Here is a 25,551-nt window from a genome sequence, read left to right as displayed (position 1 = left end):
GGCTGGGGAGGGTACCTTGTGTAGGAAGTTGGCTCTGTATGTACTATTTCAAAGTAAGGAATAGTATGCACAGAGTCCAAGGGTTCCCCTTAGAGGTAGGATAGTGGCAAAAAGCGATAATACTAATGCTCTATTTTGTGGTAGTGTGGTCGAGCAGCAGGCTTATCAAAGGAGTAGTGTTAAGCATTTGTTGTACATACACACAGGCAATAAATGAGGAACACACACTCAGAGACAATTCCAGGCCAATAGGTTTTTGTATAGAAAAATATATTTTCTTAGTTTATTTTAAGAACCACAGGTTCAAATTCTACCTGTAATACTTTGCATGAAAGGTATTGCAGGTAAGTACTTTAGGAACTTTGAATAATCACAATAGCATATATACTTTTCAAGTAAAACACATATAGCTATTTTAAAACTAGACAGTGCAATTTTCACAGTTCCTAGGGGAGGTAAGTAATTGTTAGTTCTTGCAGGTAAGTAAACCACCTACGGGGTTCAAGTTTGGGTCCAAGGTAGCCCACCATTGGGGGGTCAGAGCAACCCCAAAGTTACCACACCAGCAGCTCAGGGCCGGTCAGGTGCAGAGTTCAAAGTGGTGCCCAAAACGCATAGGCTTCAATGGAGAAGGGGGTGCCCCGGTTCTGGCCTTTGCTGATGCTAAGTTTTGATTTGAAAGTGTGCGGAGGCCTGCTAACCAGGACCCAGCACCAGTGTTCTTTCCCTAACCTGTACTTTTGTTCCCACAATTGGCACACCCTGGCATCCAGGTAAGTACCTTGTAACTGGTACCCCTGGTACCAAGGGCCCTGATGCCAGGGAAGGTCTCTAAGGGCTGCAGCATGTCTTATGCCACCCTGGGGACCCCTCACTCAGCACAGACACACTGCTTGCCAGCTTGTGTGTGCTAGTGGGGACAAAACGACTAAGTCAACATGGCACTCCCCTCAGGGTGCCATGCCAACCTCACACTGCCTATGAAGTATAGATAAGTCACCCCTCTAGCAGGCCTTACAGCCCTAAGGCAGGGTGCACTATACCATAGGTGAGGGCACAAGTGCATGAGCACTGTGCCCCTACAGTGTCTAAGCAAAACCTTAGACCTTGTAAGTGCAGGGTAGCCATAAGAGTATATGGTCTGGGAGTCTGTCATACACGAACTCCATAGCACCATAATGGCTACACTGAAAACTGGGAAGTTTGGTATCAAACTTCTCAGTACAATAAATGCACACTGATGCCAGTGTACATTTGATTGTGACATACACCCCAGAGGGCACCTTAGAGATGCCCCCTGAAAACATACCTGACTTCCAGTGTGGGCTGACTAGTTTTAGCAGCCTGCCACACACCAGACATGTTGCTGGCCACATGGGGAGAGTGCCTTTGTCACTCTGTGGCTAGTAACAAAGCCTGTACTGGGTGGAGGTGCTTCACACCTCCCCCTGCAGGAACTGTAACACCTGGCGGTGAGCCTCAAGGGCTCACCCCCTTTGTTACAGCACCACAGGGCACTCCAGCTAGTGGAGTTGCCCGCCCCCTCCGGCCACGGCCCCACTTTTGGCGGCAAGGCTGGAGGAGATAATGAGAAAAACAAGGAGGAGTCACTGGCCAGTCAGGACAGCCCCTAAGGTGTCCTGAGCTGAGGTGACTCTAACTTTTAGAAATCCTCCAACTTGCAGATGGAGGATTCCCCCAATAGGATTAGGGATGTGCCCCCCTCCCCTCAGGGAGGAGGCACAAAGAGGGTGTATCCACCCTCAGGGCTAGTAGCCATTGGCTACTAACCCCCCAGACCTAAAACACACCCTTTAAAATTTAGTATTTAAGGGCTCCCCAGAACCTAGGAACTCAGATTCCTGCAACCTAAGAAGAGGAGGACTGCTAAGCTGAAAAACCCTGGAGAGAAGACGGAGACACCAACTGCTTTGTCCCCAGCTCTACCGGCCTGTCTCCAGCGACGCTTTCCACAGGGACCAGCGACCTCTGAATCCTCAGAGGACTGCCCTGCATCTAGAAGGACCAAGAACTCCCGAGGACAGCGGCCTTGTTCACTAAAGACTGCAGCTTTGAAACAAAGAAGCAACTTTGAAACAACTTGTGTTTCCCGCCGGAAGCGTGAGACTTGACACTCTGCACCAGACGCCCCCGGCTCGACTTGTGGAGAACAGTCACTTCAGGGAGGACTCCCCGGCGACTGCGAGACCGTGAGTAGCCAGAGTTGCCCCCCCTGAGTCCCCACAGCAACGCCTGCAGAGGGCATCCCGAGGCTCCCTCTGACCGCGACTGCCTGCTTCAAAGATCCGACGCCTGGTAAAGACTCTGCACCCACAGCCCCCAGGGCCTGAAGGATCCGACCTCCAGTGCAGGAGCGACCCCCAGGTGGCCCTCTCCCTTGCCCAGGTGGTGGCTACCCCGAGGAGCCCCACCCCTTGCCTGCCTACATCGCTGAAGAGACCCCTTGGTCTCCCATTGATTCCAATTGAAAACCCGACGTGTGCTGGCACACTGCACCCGGCCGCCCCCGTGCTGCTGAGGGTGTACTTTCTGTGTGGACTTGTCCCCCCCGGTGCCCTAAAAAAACCCCCTGGTCTGCCCTCCGAAGACGCAGGTACTTACCTGCTGGCAGACTGGAACCGGGGCACCCCCTTTTCCATTGAAGCCTATGCGTTTTGGGCACCACTTTGACCTCTGCACCTGACCACCCCTGAGCTGCTGGTCTGGTAACTTTGGGGTTGCTCTGAACCCCCAACGATGGGCTACCTTGGACCCAAACTTGAACCCCGTAGATGGTTTACTTACCTGCAAAAACTAACAAACTCTTACTCCCCCCAGGAACTGTTGAAAATTGCACTGTCTAGTTTTAAAATAGCTATATGTGATTTATGTGAAAACTGTATATGCTATTTTGCTAATTCAAAGTTCCTAAAGTACCTACCTACAATACCTTTCATTTGAAGTATTACATGTAAATCTTGAACCTGTGGTTCTTAAAATAAACTAAGAAAATATATTTTTCTATACAAAAACCTATTGGCCTGGAATTGTCTCTGAGTGTGTGTTCCTCATTTATTGCTTGTGTATGTACAACAAATGCTTAACACTACTCCTTTGATAAGCCTACTGCTCTACCACACTACCACAAAATAGAGCATTAGTATTATCTCATTTTGCCACTATCTTACCTCTAAGGGGAACCCTTGGACTCTGTGCATGGTTACCGCCTGACTTTTTGCCTTTGCTCATGCCAAGTTATGATTTGAAAGTGTGCTGAGGCCTGCTAACCAGGCCCCAGCACCAGTGCTCTTTCCCTAAAACTGTACCTTTGTTTTCACAATTGGCATACCCTGGCATCCAGGTAAGTCCCTTGTAACTGGTACCCCTGGTACCAAGGGTCCTGATGCCAGGGAAGGTCTCTAAGGGCTGCAGCATGTCTTATTCCACCCTGGGGATCCCTCACTCAGCACAGACACACTGCTTGCCAGCTTGTGTGTGCTGATGGGGAGAAAATGACTAAGTCGACATGGCACTCCCCTCAGGGTGCCATGCCAACCTCACACTGCCTATGGCATAGATAAGTCACCCCTCTAGCAGGCCTTACAGCCCTAAGGCAGGGTGCACTATACCATAGGTGAGGGCATAGGTGCATGAGCACTATGCCCCTACAGTGCCTAAGCAAAACCTTAGACATTGTAAGTGCAGGGTAGCCATAAGAGTTAATGGTCTGGGAGTCTGTCATACACGAACTCCATAGCACCATAATGGCTACACTGAAAACTGGGAAGTTTGGTATCAAACTTCTCAGCACAATAAATGCACACTGATGCCAGTGTACATTTTATTGTGACATACACCCCAGAGGGCACCTTAGAGATGCCCCCTGAAAACATACCTGACTTCCAGTGTGGGCTGACTAGTTTTGCCAGCCTGCCACACACCAGACATGTTGCTGGCCACATGGGGAGAGTGCCTTTGTCACTCTGTGGCTAGTAACAAAGCCTGTACTGGGTGGAGGTGCTTCTCACCTCCCCCTGCAGGAGCTGTAACACCTGGCGGGGAGCCTCAAAGGCTCACCCCCTTTGTTACAGTGCCACAGGGCATTCGCGCTAGTGGAGGTGCCCGCCCCCTCCGGCCACGGCTCCACTTTTGCCGGCAAGACCGGAGGAGATAATGAGTAAAACAAGGAGGAGTCACTGGCCAGTCAGGACAACCCCTAAGGTGTCCTGAGCTGAGGTGACTCTTGCTTTTAGAAATCAATAGGATTAGGGATGTGCCCCACTCCCCTCAGGGAGGAGGCACAAAGAGGGTGTAGCCACTCTCAGGGCTAGTAGCCATTGGCTACTAACCCCCCAGACCTAAACTCACCCCTAAATTCAGTATTTAGGGGCTCCCCAGAACCTAGGAAACTAGATTCCTGCAACCTGAAGACGAAGGACTGCTGACCTGAAGCCCTGCAGAGAAGACAGAGACACCAACTGCTTTGGCCCCAGCCCTACCGGCCTGTCTCCCCACTTCAAGAAAAACTGCAACAGTGACGCGTCCCCCAGGGTCCAGCGACCTCTGAAGCATCAGAGGACTACCCTGCATCTAAAAGGACCAAGAACTCCCGAGGACAGCGGCTCTGTTCCACAAAGACTGAAACTTGGAACAAAGAAACAACTTTTAAAGGACCCCACGTTTCCCGCCGGAAGCGTGAGACTTTCCACTCTGCACCCGACGCCCCCGGCTCGACCTGCGGAGAAACAACACTACAGGGAGGACTCCCCAGCGACTGCGAGCCCGTGAGTAGCCAGAGTTGACCCCCCTGAACCCCCACAGCAACGCCTGCAGAGGGAATCCAGAGGCTCCCCCTGACCACGACTGCCTGCTTCCAAGAACCCAACGCCTGGTAAAGACACTGCACCCGCAGCCCCCAGGACCTGAAGGATCCGACCTCCAGTGCAGGAGCGACCCCCAGGTGGCCCTCTCCCTTGCCCAGGTGGTGGCTACCCCGAGGAGCCCCCCCCCCTTGCCTGCCTGCTTCGCTGAAGAGACCCCTGGGTCTCCCATTGGAACCTATTGCAAACCTGACGCCTGTTTGCATTCTGCACCCGGCCGCCCCGTGCCGCTGACGGTGTACTTTTTGTGCTGACTTGTGTCCCCTCCCCCCCCGGTGCCCTACAAAACCCCCCCGGTCTGCCCTCCGAAGTCGCGGGTACTTAACTGCTGGCAGACTGGAACCGGGGCACCCCCTTCTCCGTTGAAGCCTATGTGTTTTGGGCACCACTTTGACCTCTGCACCTGACCGGCCCTGAGCTGCTGGTGTGGTAACTTTGGGGTTGCCCTGAACCCCCAATGGTGGGCTACCTTGGACCCAACTTTGAACCCTGTAGGTGGTTTACTTACCTGCAAAACTAACAAATACTTACCTCCCCCAGGAACTGTTGAAATTTGCACTGTCTAGTTTTAAAATAGCTTATTGCCATTTTTGCCAAAGCTGTACATGCTATTTTGCTGATTCAAAGTTCCTGTGATACCTAAGTGAAGTACCTTTCATTTGAAGTATTGATTGTAAATCTTGAACCTGTGGTTCTGAAAATAAACTAAGAAAATATATTTTTCTATATAAAAACCTATTGGCCTGGAATTGTCTTTGAGTGTGTGTTCCTCATTTATTGCTGTGTGTGTACAACAAATGCTTAACACTACCCTCTGATGAGCCAACTGCTCGACCACACTACCACAAAATAGAGCATTAGAATTATCTATTTTTGCCACTATCTTACCTCTAAGGGGAACCCTTGGACTTTGTGCATGCTATTTCTTACTTTGGAATAGTACATACAGAGCCAACTTCCTATACAAGCCCTGTCATCAAAGGCACCGTATCTCACTATCTATCCAGACAAAGTGGTTCTCTGATCTCGTGCCTCTTTCCTCCCCAAGGTGGTGACCCGATTTCATCTGGGTCAGAACATCACCCTGCCCAGCTTCTTTGCTCTATCGCATCCCTCTAAAGAAGAGGAGCGACTCCATCGACTAGACCGAAAAAGAGCGTTGTCGTTCTACCTTGACCGCACAAAAGAGTTCTGGGTGGATGACTAACACTTTGTGGGGTTTGTTGGAGCCAATAAGGGTCTGGCAGTGCAGAAGCAAACCATTTTGCATCGGGTCATTCTCTGCATTAAGATATGCAACACATTGGCCAAGTAGCAGCCTCCTGAGGGCTTGCAAGCTCATTCTACCAGGGGCAAAGCTGTAACCACTGCGATAGCTCGAGGTGTACCAGTCCTGGAGATCTGTCAGGTGGCAATGTGGGCATCTTTGCACACGTTTGCAAAACATTACTGCCTGGACAGTCAGATACGAAGAGACGGGCACTTTGCCCGTTCAGTCCTACAGGACTTCTTAGTGTAAGGAGTAATATCCTCAGAACACCACTAGGAGGTTATGGCTTGGGTATCTATTCAAAGGTAAGGAATCTGCAGCTAGAAGTCTCTATTGGATGACTAAGTTAATTACCTTCGGTAACACATTATCTGGTTGAGACTCTATCTAGCTGCAGATTCCTTATACCCACCCATGCGTCCCAGCTCTGCGGATGAGCCTAGTAGGATTAGGGTTTATCCATTTTCAGGGCCCTAATTTTGCACAGACAAATGTTAGTTCTATCCATGACTTTGTGCTTCTGGCGTGGATGTTTTGTGGATAAAAGAACTGACGTATGCGCTCCGGGGTGGTCCCTTTATAGGTGACCGTGATGTCACAGACGGCTCAAACGACGCTGACGAAGCCTTGTGGAACCAAACGACGCCACTCAACGGCGCACGCAGGGTTTTGCTCAGCAAAAAGATTCCAGATTCGAAGCTGACGCCAGGGAATTCAAAGGTAAGGACTCTGCAGCTAGATAGAGTCTCTACCAGAAAATGCATTACCGAAAGGTAAGTAACTTGTTCTTCTATGTCCCTCTAATCCTTCAGAGTGATATTCAAAGATTACGTTTCAGTTCAGTATTTTGATCTTGTATCTCTTAGATAACACTCCACATTTAATGCTGTTCCTCAGAACAATTGCCTGCTGTTAATTTCCAAAATCATTAATTCTGGCCCCCATAGATGCCATTTGATGTGTATTACTCCTCTCTGTAGGGTTCAAGAGCAACCCTTTCATACATCTTTTGTTTCAAATCAGCCTCAGACCAGCCAACGCGTGTTTCGTCCTGGGAAATATCCCACCGACTTCGTCAGGGCTGGTAATCCATGAAATCCCAATAAAGTATGTGTCCAGTCTCTTCTGATTCTGAGTCCTTCAACTCTTCAAAAGTCTAAAGTAACTTAGTATCAGCATTCCCTGAGGGAAGTAAATCTCCATGTGCTGCGAGTACGCTGCCATAATATCTATTCAAAAAAGCACATGGAGATTTACTTCCCTTGGGGAGTACTGATAGTAAGTTACTTAGATTAAAACCGACTGAACTGCACTGAAGGACTGAAGTTTCAATTTGTGATAGGCTGAATTGAATCGAGCCAATTGGAGTTTGGATCTGGAGCTTAAGTGTCATCTGAATGAACATTACTTTATATATGGACTATCCACAACGTAAGTGAATAATGTCTTGGAATTGCTTATAGACGTGTGCCTGAAATGTAGACTTCTTCTTTTTGACAGTCTTCGAGTGTTCAAATGTGAGGGTTGTGAGTGTGTTGTTCCCCCCCTTTAAGGGCACCGCCTTCTTGGAGATTTGGCTCAAGAGAGACCATAAGGATTGGGTGTTTGTGAGGCCAATTCCCCTAAAAACCACCACCATTGTCTGTTGACTCTAGACTCCCCAAAATAGAGCTACAGATGTCAGATCGCAATCCTTGTGGTTTACAGCTAACTTTTGAACAGATTCCACATGGCGGCTGCCACTGAAATTCATTTTGAAGTCTAAACTTTAACATGTATGTGTTATCAAATAAGCACTAAAACCATATGTGTATTAGTTAATATCAAGAACACTAGAGTCACTGGTAGGTATGTTTATCTTTGTGCCGAAGAAATTATCAGTTAAGGGCAATGTGGCATTTCTGCTAGTGTAATGTAGATGGAGAAAGATGTCTTGGTTCATATGTAAAGGTTTTTAATGTTTCACAGATTAAGAGTTGTTCCATGATTCAGCAATTTTCAAATGATCATTGTAGAAAGACTAGTCAAGGTCAAGGAATTAGAGTTTCCCACCAATCATTGGTATTTTAAAAGCATGTAGTTCTGATTCCTACATCTTCCACTATTTGTACTCAAATGCAGTATTACGATATACCAGACCTAGATAACTAAAGATTGCCCTGCACTAACCGCAGTATGTGTAATGTAATAGAATCTGTAAACTGTTGATGCATGTTTTTGCAAAGCCAGTTTTATATATTTAATGCTTTGTTTCATAGATAAGAACCCATGAATGGATGCATATGCCGACCAGGCGCTTAAAATTCAATATCATTTTAACGACATATGAAATTTTGTTGAAGGATAAGGTACGTAATAATTACACCAAGTATTTAATGTGCTTGATATTTGGACTACTACTGATTTGTCTCTCTTCAGTCTGGTCCAGGACTTCATTAGATATATTAGATACAGGGGAATGTAAAGGTCATATGACGTCTCAGTCTTCTGTTGTTCTTTCTGGTGGAAATCATTATAGAAAAAATAAAAAAGATGGCCAGGGTTCTCCTTTAGTACCCTATTTCTCTGGCATGGGATTACAAAGAACTGAGTATTCAAGTCCATAGAAGCAAGTTGTGCAGGAGGTCTTTCAAGACAAGCACATTTGTTTTTGTTACATTCTAGTTCAAAAGAACCTAAGAAGGAGTTCTGACCAATTGCCAACCTCGAAAAATGTGAATAAAAAAAAAAAAAAAAGGATAAAGAAACAAAAATTCTGAATACTGCCCTTACTTCATATTTTCCCATAATGAAATAAAGACGTCTAGATGCTTGTAGAGCCCTTCAGGATGCCTGTTTCCACATCTCAGCTGCAGTGAAATTGAGAAATTCTGTATGTTCTTGGAAGGCAGTGTAGGAAAGTACCCTCTTTTTGGCATGGTTACCCCTATTTTTTGCCTGCTGTCAGTGTGTTTTTGACTGTGTTCACTGGGATCCTGCTAACCAGGACCCCAGTGACTGTGGTGCTCTCTCCCTCTATACATGGTTGTCCCTGACTTTCTGCACCCCACAATTGACATAATGGTGCCCCCATGTAACTCCCTAGTATATGGTTCCTAGGTACCCAGGGAATTGGGGTTCCAGGGGATCCCTATGGGCTGCAGCATTTATTCTGCCACTCTTAAGGAGCCCATGCAAAGTGTTCAGCAGGCCTGCCATTGCAGTCTATGTGAACCGGGTGCACAAACCCGGTTTCACTACAGGTCACTGCACCAGGTCACCGTAAGTCATCCCTATGGTAGGCCCGGGCAGCCCAGAGGGCAGGGTGCAGGTACCGGTGTGTGAGGGTACCCCTGCACTAGCAGAGGTGCCCCCATGAATTGCAGCACCAATTTCCTGAACTTTGTGAGTGCGGGGATGCCATTTTATATATGTACTGGACATAGGTCACTACCTATGTCCAGCTACATAATGGTAACTCCGAACCTGGGCATGTTTGGTATCAAACATATCGGAATCATACCCCAATACTATTGCAAGTATTGGCAGTATGATTCCATGCACTCTGGGGGCTCCTTAGAGGACCCCCAGCATTGCTTCCACCAGTCTAACAGGGTTTCTCGGGCAGCCCAGTTGCTGCCACCACTCAGACAGGTTTCTGCTCTCCTGCTGCTTGATCTGATCAAGCCCAGGAAAGCAGATCAAAGGATTTCCTTTGGGAGAGGTAGGTAACACCCTCTCGCTTTGGAATGAGGTGTGACTTGCTTGGGAGGGGTAGCCTCTTCAAGCCACCGGTTTGCGTTGATAAAGCCACAACAAAGCCTGCAGCCTAAATCCAGAGGACCCCCTGACCGTGACCGGCTCTGTTAGAGATTTCATGACGCCTAAAGGTACCCAGGCATCCATTGAACTCTGTGCATACTATACCTCACTTTGGTTTAGTATATGCAAAGCCGACTTCCTACATTGGTGGCAGCGCTGGGATCTATGACTGCATTTGCTGGACTGCTCAGCCAGCATCTGATCACATGACAAAGTTCCAAAATTGCCTTTAGATTAAATTGATTTCTGAATTGTCAATTTTTCCAAATTTTTTAAAGTCCTACTATAGCTTTAGTTAAGTCCCCTTTAGCATTTCTTTTTAAGTTTAATAAGTTATAGTGAGGGGTAAAGTAACTAGAAGTAATCTTAGTTCCTAAAAGAAATCCCCAACCATAATAACATGATGAGCAGCTCAGAGGACATAGTTGTGGAGCTCGACCTGACCCCTTACCTCCATCTCATGATGCGAGAGCTAAGGTCTCTCTGCCATCTCAAAAAAATTCAAACAGGTTCCAACCCTAGCATGGTCTAGCTCAAAAGTTCTTGACGGAGTACCCAAAGGAACTCCCTGCCGAGGAGGATGATCTCCTTTCACATGGGGGAGAAGTTAGGGATCAGGAGGATGACCTCCCCCCTCCTAACTTAACTAGAGAGGACAGGGCCTCTGTGCCTCTGTCCACAAGTATAATATCCACAGCACCTAGACCTCACACAACTGGGCCAGGTTCTACCGAGTCCACTGAGGAAAGCCTTTTAGCACGGTTGGCCAAAAGAATATCTTTGGAGGGTAGACTCCTTGCTATAGGGAGGGAGAGAGCAGAAACAGGATTAGCACCCATTAATGGTGTAGGAAGTTGGCCTGATGTGTGGTGAGCACCTATGGTGTTATTACCTTATACCAGGTCCAGATATCCCCTATTAGTGATGTGTAGGCAGTGTCTAGGAAGCCAGGGCATTCTAGAGGTAGCTGTGGATGAGCAGCCAAGACTTATCTAGTAGACATGTAAAGTGTAAGGAAATGCCTCCTTGGCATGGTTGCCCCCTGACTTTTTGCCTTTGCTGATGCTATGTTTACAATTGAAAGTGTGCTGAGGCCTGCTAACCAGGCCCCAGCACCAGTGTTCTTTCCCTAACCTGTACTTTTGTACCCACAATTGGCAGACCCTGGCATCCAGATAAGTCCCTTGTAACTGGTACTTCTAGTACCAAGGGCCCTGATGCCAAGGAAGGTCTCTAAGGGCTGCAGCATGTCTTATGCCACCCTGGAGACCTCTCACTCAGCACAGACACACTGCTTACCAGCTTGTGTGTGCTAGTGAGGACAAAACGAGTAAGTCGACATGGCACTCCCCTCAGGGTGCCATGCCAGCCTCTCACTGCCTATGCAGTATAGGTAAGACACCCCTCTAGCAGGCCTTACAGCCCTAAGGCAGGGTGCACTATACCATAGGTGAGGGTACCAGTGCATGAGCATGGTACCCCTACAGTGTCTAAACAAAACCTTAGACATTGTAAGTGCAGGGTAGCCATAAGAGTATATGGTCTGGGAGTCTGTCAAACACGAACTCCACAGCACCATAATGGCTACACTGAAAACTGGGAAGTTTGGTATCAAACTTCTCAGCACAATAAATGCACACTGATGCCAGTGTACATTTTATTGTAAAATACACCACAGAGGGCACCTTAGAGGTGCCCCCTGAAACTTAACCGACTATCTGTGTAGGCTGACTAGTTTTAGCAGCCTGCCACAAACCGAGACATGTTGCTGGCCCCATGGGGAGAGTGCCTTTGTCACTCTGAGGCCAGTAACAAAGCCTGCACTGGGTGGAGATGCTAACACCTCTCCCAGGCAGGAATTGTCACACCTGGCGGTGAGCCTCAAAGGCTCACCTCCTTTGTGCCAACCCAGCAGGACACTCCAGCTAGTGGAGTTGCCCGCCCCCTCCGGCCAGGCCCCACTTTTGGCGGCAAGGCCGGAGAAAATAATGAGAATAACAAGGAGGAGTCACTGGCCAGTCAGGACAGCCCCTAAGGTGTCCTGAGCTGAGGTGATTCTAACTTTTAGAAATCCTCCATCTTGCAGATGGAGGATTCCCCCAATAGGGTTAGGATTGTGACCCCCTCCCCTTGGGAGGAGGCACAAAGAGGGTGTACCCACCCTCAGGGCTAGTAGCCATTGGCTACTAACCCCCCAGACCTAAACACGCCCTTAAATTTAGTATTTAAGGGCTACCCTGAACCCTAGAAAATTAGATTCCTGCAACAAGAAGAAGGACTGCCCAGCTGAAAACCCCTGCAGCGGAAGACCAGAAGACGACAACTGCCTTGGCTCCAGAAACTCACCGGCCTGTCTCCTGCCTTCCAAAGATCCTGCTCCAGCGACGCCTTCCGAAGGGACCAGCGACCTCGACACCCTCTGAGGACTGCCCCTGCTTCGAAAAGACAAACTCCCGAGGACAGCGGACCTGCTCCAAGAAAAGCTGCAACTTTGTTTCCAGCAGCTTTAAAGAACCCTGCAAGCTCCCCGCAAGAAGCGTGAGACTTGCAACACTGCACCCGGCGACCCCGACTCGACTGGTGGAGATCCGACGCCTCAGGAGGGACCCCAGGACTACTCTGATACTGTGAGTACCAAAACCTGTCCCCCCTGAGCCCCCACAGCGCCGCCTGCAGAGGGAATCCCGAGGCTTCCCCTGACCGCGACTCTTTGAACCTAAAGTCCCGACGCCTGGGAGAGACCCTGCACCCGCAGCCCCCAGGACCTGAAGGACCGGACTTTCACTGGAGAAGTGACCCCCAGGAGTCCCTCTCCCTTGCCCAAGTGGAGGTTTCCCCGAGGAATCCCCCCCTTGCCTGCCTGCAGCGCTGAAGAGATCCCGAGATCTCTCATAGACTAACATTGCGAACCCGACGCTTGTTTCTACACTGCACCCGGCCGCCCCCGCGCCGCTGAGGGTGAAATTTCTGTGTGGACTTGTGTCCCCCCCCGGTGCCCTACAAAACCCCCCTGGTCTGCCCTCCGAAGACGCGGGTACTTACCTGCAAGCAGACCGGAACCGGGGCACCCCCTTCTCTCCATTCTAGCCTATGTGTTTTGGGCACCACTTTGAACTCTGCACCTGACCGGCCCTGAGCTGCTGGTGTGGTGACTTTGGGGTTGCTCTGAACCCCCAACGGTGGGCTACCTTGGACCAAGAACTGAACCCTGTAAGCGTCTTACTTACCTGGTAAAACTAATCAAAACTTACCTCCCCTAGGAACTGTGAAAATTGCACTAAGTGTCCACTTTTAAAACAGCTATTTGTCAATAACTTGAAAAGTATATATGCAATTTTGATGATTTGAAGTTCCTAAAGTACTTACCTGCAATACCTTTCGAATGAGCTATTACATGTAGAATTTGAACCTGTGGTTCTTAAAATAAACTAAGAAAAGATATTTTTCTATATAAAAACCTATTGGCTGGATTTGTCTCTGAGTGTGTGTACCTCATTTATTGTCTATGTGTATGTACAACAAATGCTTAACACTACTCCTTGGATAAGCCTACTGCTCGACCACACTACCACAAAATAGAGCATTAGTATTATCTATTTTTACCACTATTTTACCTCTAAGGGGAACCCTTGGACTCTGTGCATGCTATTCCTTACTTTGAAATAGCACATACAGAGCCAACTTCCTACATTGGTGGATCAGCGGTGGGGTACAAGACTTTGCATTTGCTGGACTACTCAGCCAATACCTGATCACACGACAAATTCCAAAATTGTCATTAGAAATTGATTTTTGCAATTTGAAAAGTTTTCTAAATTCTTAAAAGACCTGCTAGGGCCTTGTGTTAGATCCTGTTTAGCATTTCTTTTAGAGTTTAAAAGTTTGTAAAAGTTTGAATTAGATTCTAGAACCAGTTTTAGTTTCTTAAAAAGTATTCCAACTTTTAGAAGCATAATGTCTAGCACAGATGTGAATGTGGTGGAACTCGACACCACACCTTACCTCCATCTACAGATGAGAGAGCTAAGGTCACTCTGTAAACTAAAGAAAATAGCAATGGGCCCCAAACCTACCAAAGTACAGCTCCAGGAGCTTTTGGCAGAGTTTGAAAAGGCCAACCCCTCTGAGGATGGCAACTCAGAGGATGAAGATAGTGACTTGGAGGGAAATTCCCCCCCTCCAGTCCTACTTAGGGAGAGCAGGGCTTCTCAAGCCCTGACTCCACAAATAATAGTCAGAGATGCTGGTTCCCTCACAGGAGGGACCAACAACTCTGAAATCACTGAGGATAACTCCAGTGAAGAGGACATCCAGTTAGCCAGGATGGCCAAAAGATTGGCTTTGGAAAGACAGATCCTAGCCATAGAGAGGGAAAGACAAGAGATGGGCCTAGGACCCATCAATGGTGGCAGCAACATAAATAGGGTCAGAGATTCTCCTGACATGTTGAAAATCCCCAAAGGGATTGTAACTAAATATGAAGATGGTGATGACATCACCAAATGGTTCACAGCTTTTGAGAGGGCTTGTGTAACCAGAAAAGTGAACAGATCTCACTGGGGTGCTCTCCTTTGGGAAATGTTCACAGGAAAGTGTAGGGATAGACTCCTCACACTCTCTGGACAAGATGCAGAATCTTATGACCTCATGAAGGGTACCCTGATTGAGGGCTTTGGATTCTCCACTGAGGAGTACAGGATTAGGTTCAGGGGGGCTCAAAAATCCTCGAGCCAGACCTGGGTTGACTTTGTTGACTACTCAGTGAAAACACTAGATGGTTGGATTCAAGGCAGTGGTGTAAGTAATTATGATGGGCTGTACAATTTATTTGTGAAAGAACACCTGTTAAGTAATTGTTTCAATGATAAACTGCATCAGCATCTGGTAGACCTAGGACCAATTTCTCCCCAAGAATTGGGAAAGAAGGCGGACCATTGGGTCAAGACAAGGGTGTCCAAGACTTCGACAGGGGGTGACCAAAAGAAAGGGGTCACAAAGACTCCCCAGCAGAAGGGTGATGAGACAACCAAAACTAAAAATAGTAAAGAGTCTTCTACAGGCCCCCAAAAACCTGCACAGGAGGGTGGGCCCAGAGCCTCTTCACAAAACAATGGGTACAAGGGTAAAAACTTTGATCCCAAAAAGGCCTGGTGTCATAGCTGTAAACAGCATGGACACCAAACTGGAGACAAGGCCTGTCCCAAGAAAGGTTCCACTCCAAACTCCCATCCAGGTAACACTGGTATGGCTAGTCTCCAAGTGGGATCAACAGTGTGCCCAGAGCAAATCAGGGTCCACACTGAAGCTACTCTAGTTTCTGAGGGTGGGGTGGATTTAGCCACCCTAGCTGTCTGGCCGCCTAACATGCAAAAATACAGACAGCAACTCTTAATTAATGGGACTAGAATAGAGGGCCTGAGGGATACAGGTGCCAGTGTCACCATGGTGACAGAGAAACTGGTTTCCCCTGGCCAATACCTGACTGGAAAAACTTACACAGTCACCAACGCTGACAATCAGAGAAAAGTACATCCCATGGCAATGGTTACTTTAGAATGGGGAGGGGTCAATGGCCTGAAACAGGTGGTGGTCTCCTCAAATATCCCAGTGGACTGTCTGCTTGGAAATGACCTGGAGTCCTCAGCATGGGCTGAGGTAGAGCTAAAAACCCATGCAGCCATGCTGGGTATCCCTGAACTGGTGTGTGTGAAAACAAGAGCACAATGCAAGGCACAGGGTGAAAAAGTAGAGCTGGAGTCTGGAAAAATGGCCCAGCCTACCAAGAGAACAGGAAAGTCAGTTGGGAAACCAACTGCAACACAGCAAAAGAAAGGGAACCTCTCTTCTCAGGAAGAAGTTCTGCCCTCTGAGGGAACTGAGCCTTTGGAACTTGAACCTTATCAGGTTGAGCTCTTAGGCCCAGGGGGACCCTCAAGGGAAGAGCTGTGTAAGGGACAAGAAACCTGTCCCTCTCTTGAAGGCCTTAGGCAGCAAGCTGCTGAAGAGTCCAAAGGCAAGAAAAATGGAACACATAGGGTCTATTGGGAAGATGGGCTCCTGTACACTGAGGCCAGAGACCCCAAACCTGGTGCCACTAGGAGAGTGGTAGTGCCTCAGCTGTTCAGAGAGTTCATCCTAACATTGGCCCATGACATTCCCCTTGCTGGACATTTGGGACAAACCAAGACGTGGGAGAGGTTAGTCAACCACTTCTACTGGCCCAATATGTCCAACATGGTTAAGGAGTTTTGCCTCTCCTGCCCCACCTGTCAAGCCAGTGGTAAGACAGGTGGGCACCCAAAGGCCCCCCTCATTCCACTTCCAGTGGTGGGGGTGCCCTTTGAAAGAGTGGGTGTGGACATAGTTGGTCCACTGGAACCTCCCACAGCCTCAGGAAATATGTATATCCTGGTAGTAGTGGATCATGCTACCAGGTATCCTGAAGCTATTCCCCTTAGGTCGACTACTGCCCCTGCAGTAGCCAAGGCCCTCATTGGTATCTTTACCAGAGTGGGTTTCCCTAAGGAGGTGGTGTCTGACAGAGGTACCAACTTCATGTCAGCATACCTAAAGCACATGTGGAATGAGTGTGGAGTGACTTATAAATTCACTACACCTTACCATCCACAAACTAATGGCTTAGTTGAGAGATTCAACAAGACATTAAAAGGCATGATCATGGGGCTCCCAGAAAAACTCAAAAGGAGATGGGATGTCCTCCTGCCATGTCTGCTTTTCGCTTACAGGGAGGTACCACAGAAGGGAGTAGGGTTCTCACCCTTTGAACTTCTGTTTGGTCATCCTGTAAGGGGACCACTTGCCCTTGTTAAAGAAGGCTGGGAGAGACCTCTCCATGAGCCTAAACAGGACATAGTGGACTATGTACTTGGCCTTCGCTCTAGAATGGCAGAGTACATGGAAAAGGCAACCAAAAACCTTGAGGCCAGCCAACAGCTCCAGAAGTTTTGGTATGACCAAAAGGCTGCACTGGTTGAGTTCCAACCAGGGCAGAAAGTCTGGGTTCTGGAGCCTGTGGCTCCCAGGGCACTCCAGGACAAATGGAGTGGCCCTTACCCAGTACTAGAGAGGAAGAGTCAGGTCACCTACTTGGTGGACCTGGGCACAAGCAGGAGCCCCAAAAGGGTGATCCATGTAAACCGCCTTAAGCTCTTCCACGACAGGGCTGATGTCAATCTGTTGATGGTAACAGATGAGGATCAGGAGGCAGAGAGTGAACCTCTCCCTGATCTTCTGTCATCAGACCCAAAAGATGGTACAGTAGATGGAGTGATCTACTCAGACACCCTCTCTGGCCAACAGCAAGCTGATTGTAGGAGAGTCCTACAACAGTTTCCTGAACTCTTCTCCTTAACCCCTGGTCAGACACACCTGTGTACCCATGATGTGGACACAGGAGACAGCATGCCTGTCAAGAACAAAATCTTTAGACAGTCTGACCATGTTAAGGAAAGCATCAAGGTGGAAGTCCACAAGATGCTGGAATTGGGAGTCATTGAGCGCTCTGACAGCCCCTGGGCTAGCCCAGTGGTCTTAGTCCCCAAACCTCACACCACAGATGGAAAGAAAGAGATGAGGTTTTGTGTGGACTACAGAGGGCTCAATTCTGTCACCAAGACAGATGCTCATCCAATTCCAAGAGCTGATGAGCTCATTGATAAATTAGGTGCTGCCAAATTCCTAAGTACCTTTGACTTGACAGCAGGGTACTGGCAAATAAAAATGGCACCTGGAGCAAAAGAAAAGACAGCATTCTCCACACCTGATGGGCATTATCAGTTTACTGTTATGCCCTTTGGTTTAAAGAATGCCCCTGCCACCTTCCAAAGGTTGGTGAATCAAGTCCTTGCTGGCTTGGAGTCCTTTAGCACAGCTTATCTTGATGATATTGCTGTCTTTAGCTCCACCTGGCAGGATCACCTGGTCCACCTGAGGAAGGTTTTGAAGGCTCTGCAATCTGCAGGCCTCTCTATCAAGGCATCCAAATGCCAGATAGGGCAGGGAACTGTGGTTTACTTGGGACACCTTGTAGGTGGAGGCCAAGTTCAGCCACTCCAACCCAAGATCCAGACTATTCTGGACTGGGTAGCTCCAAAAACCCAGACTCAAGTCAGGGCATTCCTTGGCTTGACTGGGTACTACCGGAGGTTTGTGAAGGGATATGGATCCATTGTGACAGCCCTCACTGAGCTCACCTCCAAGAAAATGCCCAAGAAAGTGAACTGGACTGTGGACTGCCAACAGGCCTTTGACACCCTGAAACAGGCAATGTGCTCAGCACCAGTTCTCAAAGCTCCAGATTATTCTAAGCAGTTCATTGTGCAGACTGATGCCTCTGAACATGGGATAGGGGCAGTTTTGTCCCAAACAAATGATGATGGCCTTGACCAGCCTGTTGCTTTCATTAGCAGGAGGTTACTCCCCAGGGAGCAGCGTTGGAGTGCCATTGAGAGGGAGGCCTTTGCTGTGGTCTGGTCCCTGAAGAAGCTGAGACCATACCTCTTTGGGACTCACTTCCTAGTTCAAACTGACCACAGACCTCTCAAATGGCTGATGCAAATGAAAGGTGAAAATCCTAAACTGTTGAGGTGGTCCATCTCCCTACAGGGAATGGACTTTATAGTGGAACACAGACCTGGGACTGCCCATGCCAATGCAGATGGCCTTTCCAGGTTCTTCCACTTAGAAAATGAAGACTCTCTTGGGAAAGGTTAGTCTCATCCTCTTTCGTTTGGGGGGGGGGTTGTGTAAGGAAATGCCTCCTTGGCATGGTTGCCCCCTGACTTTTTGCCTTTGCTGATGCTATGTTTACAATTGAAAGTGTGCTGAGGCCTGCTAACCAGGCCCCAGCACCAGTGTTCTTTCCCTAACCTGTACTTTTGTACCCACAATTGGCAGACCCTGGCATCCAGATAAGTCCCTTGTAACTGGTACTTCTAGTACCAAGGGCCCTGATGCCAAGGAAGGTCTCTAAGGGCTGCAGCATGTCTTATGCCACCCTGGAGACCTCTCACTCAGCACAGACACACTGCTTACCAGCTTGTGTGTGCTAGTGAGGACAAAACGAGTAAGTCGACATGGCACTCCCCTCAGGGTGCCATGCCAGCCTCTCACTGCCTATGCAGTATAGGTAAGACACCCCTCTAGCAGGCCTTACAGCCCTAAGGCAGGGTGCACTATACCATAGGTGAGGGTACCAGTGCATGAGCATGGTACCCCTACAGTGTCTAAACAAAACCTTAGACATTGTAAGTGCAGGGTAGCCATAAGAGTATATGGTCTGGGAGTCTGTCAAACACGAACTCCACAGCACCATAATGGCTACACTGAAAACTGGGAAGTTTGGTATCAAACTTCTCAGCACAATAAATGCACACTGATGCCAGTGTACATTTTATTGTAAAATACACCACAGAGGGCACCTTAGAGGTGCCCCCTGAAACTTAACCGACTATCTGTGTAGGCTGACTAGTTTTAGCAGCCTGCCACAAACCGAGACATGTTGCTGGCCCCATGGGGAGAGTGCCTTTGTCACTCTGAGGCCAGTAACAAAGCCTGCACTGGGTGGAGATGCTAACACCTCTCCCAGGCAGGAATTGTCACACCTGGCGGTGAGCCTCAAAGGCTCACCTCCTTTGTGCCAACCCAGCAGGACACTCCAGCTAGTGGAGTTGCCCGCCCCCTCCGGCCAGGCCCCACTTTTGGCGGCAAGGCCGGAGAAAATAATGAGAATAACAAGGAGGAGTCACTGGCCAGTCAGGACAGCCCCTAAGGTGTCCTGAGCTGAGGTGATTCTAACTTTTAGAAATCCTCCATCTTGCAGATGGAGGATTCCCCCAATAGGGTTAGGATTGTGACCCCCTCCCCTTGGGAGGAGGCACAAAGAGGGTGTACCCACCCTCAGGGCTAGTAGCCATTGGCTACTAACCCCCCAGACCTAAACACGCCCTTAAATTTAGTATTTAAGGGCTACCCTGAACCCTAGAAAATTAGATTCCTGCAACAAGAAGAAGGACTGCCCAGCTGAAAACCCCTGCAGCGGAAGACCAGAAGACGACAACTGCCTTGGCTCCAGAAACTCACCGGCCTGTCTCCTGCCTTCCAAAGATCCTGCTCCAGCGACGCCTTCCGAAGGGACCAGCGACCTCGACACCCTCTGAGGACTGCCCCTGCTTCGAAAAGACAAGAAACTCCCGAGGACAGCGGACCTGCTCCAAGAAAAGCTGCAACTTTGTTTCCAGCAGCTTTAAAGAACCCTGCAAGCTCCCCGCAAGAAGCGTGAGACTTGCAACACTGCACCCGGCGACCCCGACTCGACTGGTGGAGATCCGACGCCTCAGGAGGGACCCCAGGACTACTCTGATACTGTGAGTACCAAAACCTGTCCCCCCTGAGCCCCCACAGCGCCGCCTGCAGAGGGAATCCCGAGGCTTCCCCTGACCGCGACTCTTTGAACCTAAAGTCCCGACGCCTGGGAGAGACCCTGCACCCGCAGCCCCCAGGACCTGAAGGACCGGACTTTCACTGGAGAAGTGACCCCCAGGAGTCCCTCTCCCTTGCCCAAGTGGAGGTTTCCCCGAGGAATCCCCCCCTTGCCTGCCTGCAGCGCTGAAGAGATCCCGAGATCTCTCATAGACTAACATTGCGAACCCGACGCTTGTTTCTACACTGCACCCGGCCGCCCCCGCGCCGCTGAGGGTGAAATTTCTGTGTGGACTTGTGTCCCCCCCCGGTGCCCTACAAAACCCCCCTGGTCTGCCCTCCGAAGACGCGGGTACTTACCTGCAAGCAGACCGGAACCGGGGCACCCCCTTCTCTCCATTCTAGCCTATGTGTTTTGGGCACCACTTTGAACTCTGCACCTGACCGGCCCTGAGCTGCTGGTGTGGTGACTTTGGGGTTGCTCTGAACCCCCAACGGTGGGCTACCTTGGACCAAGAACTGAACCCGGTAAGCGTCTTACTTACCTGGTAAAACTAATCAAAACTTACCTCCCCTAGGAACTGTGAAAATTGCACTAAGTGTCCACTTTTAAAACAGCTATTTGTCAATAACTTGAAAAGTATATATGCAATTTTGATGATTTGAAGTTCCTAAAGTACTTACCTGCAATACCTTTCGAATGAGCTATTACATGTAGAATTTGAACCTGTGGTTCTTAAAATAAACTAAGAAAAGATATTTTTCTATATAAAAACCTATTGGCTGGATTTGTCTCTGAGTGTGTGTACCTCATTTATTGTCTATGTGTATGTACAACAAATGCTTAACACTACTCCTTGGATAAGCCTACTGCTCGACCACACTACCACAAAATAGAGCATTAGTATTATCTATTTTTACCACTATTTTACCTCTAAGGGGAACCCTTGGACTCTGTGCATGCTATTCCTTACTTTGAAATAGCACATACAGAGCCAACTTCCTACATAAAGCGTATGCAATTCCACTGTAGTCACACAGCACTTACACATGAAAAAAACACACAGTGTTTGAAAAATGAAGGTACTTTATTAAAGTAACACAAATACTAAAATACTGTAGAGGCAATACCCCAACTGGAGGTAAATAAACACACTATTATGTACACATTAGAAATCAGTAGATTGCATAGAAAGCAATAGGCAGTGGTAAAAGCTATAGCAAATAGTGAGGGCTCTAGGGGAGGGCCAAACCATATACTAAAAAGTGTAATGTGAAAGGACGTCGCCACCCAAGGAAGTGGAATTAATAGAGGTGAGCAGAAGGAACTAGGAACCCCAAGAGGTGAGTACCAGAGAGACCCCCAGCGGCCAAACCAACAGGAGGACTTTGGAAAAGGATTATGCAAGACTCAGCCAACACTGGAAGAACCCAAAAGTGGATCCTGACAGAAGAGAACCTGCAAAGAAAGGGGACCAAGTCCAGTTCTTGTTTTGAGTGTCAGGTTGTGGCAGAAGGCACTACCCATCCTTCTGTTGAAGCAGAACCAGGTCGACAGTGGACGAAGGTCAGCAGTGCAGCACAAAATCCGAAGAGATGTGCCAGAAGTGATACAAATGATGGCCTACGTTGGCGGTCGTGATGCAGTCAGTCAGTGGTGCTGGAAAACACCCAGTAAGCCTTGGCAAATGCAAGAGTCGGTGAAGAAGGTTTTGCAAGACTGAAGAGAACCAGCAAGGCCCAGGAGACTAGACCCAAGGAGGGGAGTCCGAGGTGACCCTCAGCAGTTGGGAGAGTCAGAAGAAGTGGAGGCAGCCGCCACAAGTGACCCACAGGCAGCAGGCACAGGAATCGCCGTGAGGCGCTCCCAGCACACCTGGAGAGGAGTCTCACATCTCTGGAGCAGCGGGCAGGAGACTCTGCTTTGCAGGGAAGAGTTTTGGAGGGCGGGGCTACACAGAGCCTGAATATCGCTTGGAGGAGGAACCAACAAGCCTTAGTAGCTGCAAGAGTCACAGTGCACAGGGGTACTGTCCTGCAAGGAGAGGCAAGGGCTTACCGTCTCCCAAGTTGGACATCTAGTAGAAAGGACCAAGGGGACCACTCCTGACCACCACCTGTGATGCGGGTCCATGCAGTTCCGGAGGAGAGAGGATCCCCGCACCCGGTCGTCGTTGCAGTTTGTGTCTACGGATGCAGGTGAGTGACTCCTTCACTCCATGGGAGATTCCTTCTTTCTTCTTGTGCAGGATGAAGACTCTCGCCCTCAGAGGATGCACAGCCAGTGAAATGTTGCAGTTGCTGGATGGAGCCGGAGAAACAATGTTGCAGAGCGGAGCCCTCGCTGCAGTTGCAGTTTGTCAGTTCCTGGAGGGTCCTCTGGCAGTCCCGGTGGGCAGAAGTTGAAGTAAATGATGCAGAGAAGTCCTGCTAGAATCTTGCACGTCAGATCTGAAGACCCACCTGGAAGGGAGACCTTAAATATCCCAGTAATGGGGATTGGTCATTTAGCAGGATGACAACCTAGCAGGAGGGATGCCTGTAGCCACCTGGAGGACCTCTGGGCACCACCCCTGGGAGGGTGATGGACAGGGGAGTGCCCCCCCCCCCTTTCTATCATCCAGTTTCGCAGCAGAGCAGGCACCAGGGTTCTTGGACTGGGGCAAACCGGTTTATGCGAGGAGGCTACCCCTCCCAAGCCATGTAATGCCTTTTTCCAAAGGGAGAGGGTGTTGCCTCCCTTTCCGAAAGGAAATCTTTTGTTCTGCCTTCCTCTGCTTGAGCTGGTCAAGCAGCAGCAGGGCAGAAACCTGTCTGAGGGGTGGTAGCAGTGTGGGCTGCCCAGAAAACCTCAGAAGGAGCCATGCTGGGGGTCCGTTAAGGAGCCCCCAGAGTGCATGGAATCATACAACCAATACTGGAAACAGTATTGGGGTATGATTCCGACATATTTGATTCCAAACATGCCCGGCTTCGGAGTTCATTATGTAGCTGGACAGAGGTAGTGTGTACAGTAGATGGGTAAAATGGCTTCCCTGTACTTACGAAGTCCAGGAAAATGGAACTGGAGTTCGTAGGGGCACCTTTGCTCATGGAGGAGTGCCCTCACACACCGGTACCTGCCCTCTGGGCTAGGAAGCCTTCCATAGGGTTGAATTACAGTGACCTGGTGCAGTGACCTGTGGTGAAAGGGTACATGCACCTTTTTACAGAGGCTGCAATGGCAGTCCTGCAGACACATTTTGCATGGGCTTCCATGGGTGACACAATACATGCTGCAGCCCATGGGGAACTCCTGGTGCCCCAATGCCCTGGGTACCTAAGTACCATATACTAGGGACTTACATGGGGGCACCAGTATGCCAATTGTTGGGTGTGCTAAGTCATAAGCAACTAGATTTAGGGGCAGAGAGCACAGACAGTGGGGTCCTGGTTATCAGGATCCCAGTGAACAGTCAAAACACACTGGTAGCAGGCAAAATGTGGGGGTAACCATACCAAAAAGAGGGTACTTTCCTACAGGGTGTCTGAAAAAAGCGGGCAAAAGGGTAGCATCGCAAGCAGCCAACCAATGGAGGATAGCCAACTCCCAAGCACTATTGGCTAGATATGATAGGGCCCACTGGGATGAGATGAAGGATATCATACAACATCTCCCCAAAGACCAACGAAAAAGGGCACAACAAATATTCGAGGAAGGACAGGCTATTACCAGTAACCAAATCAGGTCAGCCCTAGATTCTGCAGACACAGCAGCTAGAACAATTAATACTGCTGTTACCATACAGAGACACTCATGGCTTAGGTCTTCAGGGTTTAAATCTGAAATTCAGCAGGCAGTCCTTAATATGCTGTTTAATCAAAGACAGCTTTTTGGTCCCGAAGTAGACACAGCTATTGAGAAAACGAAAAAAGACTCAGACACCGCTAAAGCCATGGGTGCTTTGTATACGACACAATATAGGGGGTCCTTTCAGAAACCTCACTACAAAGGTGGATTTAGAACACAAACACCTGAGGCATCCACCTCACAATCCAAGTCAGCCTTTACAACAGTGCCTTGATCTAGTGTTGATAGACCACCAAACACGCATCTCACGTCAGTGGTGGAATTCCACAAATCTAAACAAAGGGCGGCCTTTTCAAAACACTGTACCTCAGACCATACTTAAAACAGATGCATCAATGATTGGATGGGGGGCACACCTCAACAATCACAACATTCAAGGACAGTGGGACGCTAAACACAAACAGTTTCACATAAATCACCTAGAATTGCTAGCCGTATTCCTAGCACTGAGCTTTTCAGCCTCTTTTCACTCACAAGAACATCCTTATCTAAACAGACAACATGACAGCAATGTATTACCTAAACAAACAAGGAGGGACCCATTCATCTCAACTGTCCCTCCTAGCCCAAAAGATTTGGCAATGGGCAATCCACAACAACATTCACCTGGTAGCACAGTACATTCCAGGGATACTCAACCAGTTGGCAGATGTTCTCAGCCGAGATCATCAACAAACACACGAGTAGGAAATGCTTTAAACATACTTTCACCACAGGGGAACGCCAGACGTAGACCTATTCGCCACCAGCGAACACGCAAAATGCCAAAACTTTGCATCTAGGTACCCATATCCTCTATCCTAAGGCAATGCTCTGTGGATGAATTGGTCAGGGATATTTGCTTACGCTTTTCCCCCTCTCCTGCTCATTCCATTTCTAGTCAACAAACTGCGTCAAAACAAACTCATACTTATAAGACCAGCGTGGGCACGTCAACCCTGGTACACAAGACTGTTAGATCTGTCAGTTGCACCACATATCAAACTCACCAACAGACCAGATCTGTTAACATGAAACAAACAACTGATCAGGCATCCAGATCCCACAATACTCAATCTAGTGATTTGGCTCCTGAAGTCAGAGTTTGGATATCTACAACTACCAACTGAGTGTATGGAAGTAATTAAACAAGCAAGAAAACCCACTACCAGGCAGTGTTATGCGAACAAATGGAAAAGGTTTGTGTATTACTGTCAATCTAAACAAATTACCCCTCTTTCAGCCTCAATACAAGACATTGTAAGTTATTTGCTTCATTTACAAAAGGCAAATTTAGCCTTTTCATCCATTAAAATACATCTAACTGCAAT

The 25,551-nt window shown here is 48.7% G+C and overlaps 1 protein-coding gene across 3 annotated transcripts in view; it reads left to right on the top strand.

Moving 5' to 3' along the window:
- The window catches only part of CHD1 (chromodomain helicase DNA binding protein 1), a 1,172,453-nt gene that overhangs the window by 247,931 nt on the left and 898,971 nt on the right, over positions 1-25,551 (top strand). For all 3 annotated transcript variants that reach the window (XM_069225994.1, XM_069225985.1, XM_069225977.1), the window contains exon 13: positions 8,409-8,498. In XM_069225994.1, the coding sequence (XP_069082095.1) occupies positions 8,409-8,498 (90 nt within the window). The remainder of the gene's footprint in view (positions 1-8,408; positions 8,499-25,551) is intronic.

This window comes from Pleurodeles waltl, chromosome 1_1 (genome assembly GCF_031143425.1).
Source record: "Pleurodeles waltl isolate 20211129_DDA chromosome 1_1, aPleWal1.hap1.20221129, whole genome shotgun sequence".
NCBI lineage: Eukaryota > Metazoa > Chordata > Amphibia > Caudata > Salamandridae > Pleurodeles > Pleurodeles waltl.
This window is presented reverse-complemented; position numbering and strand designations above follow the sequence as displayed.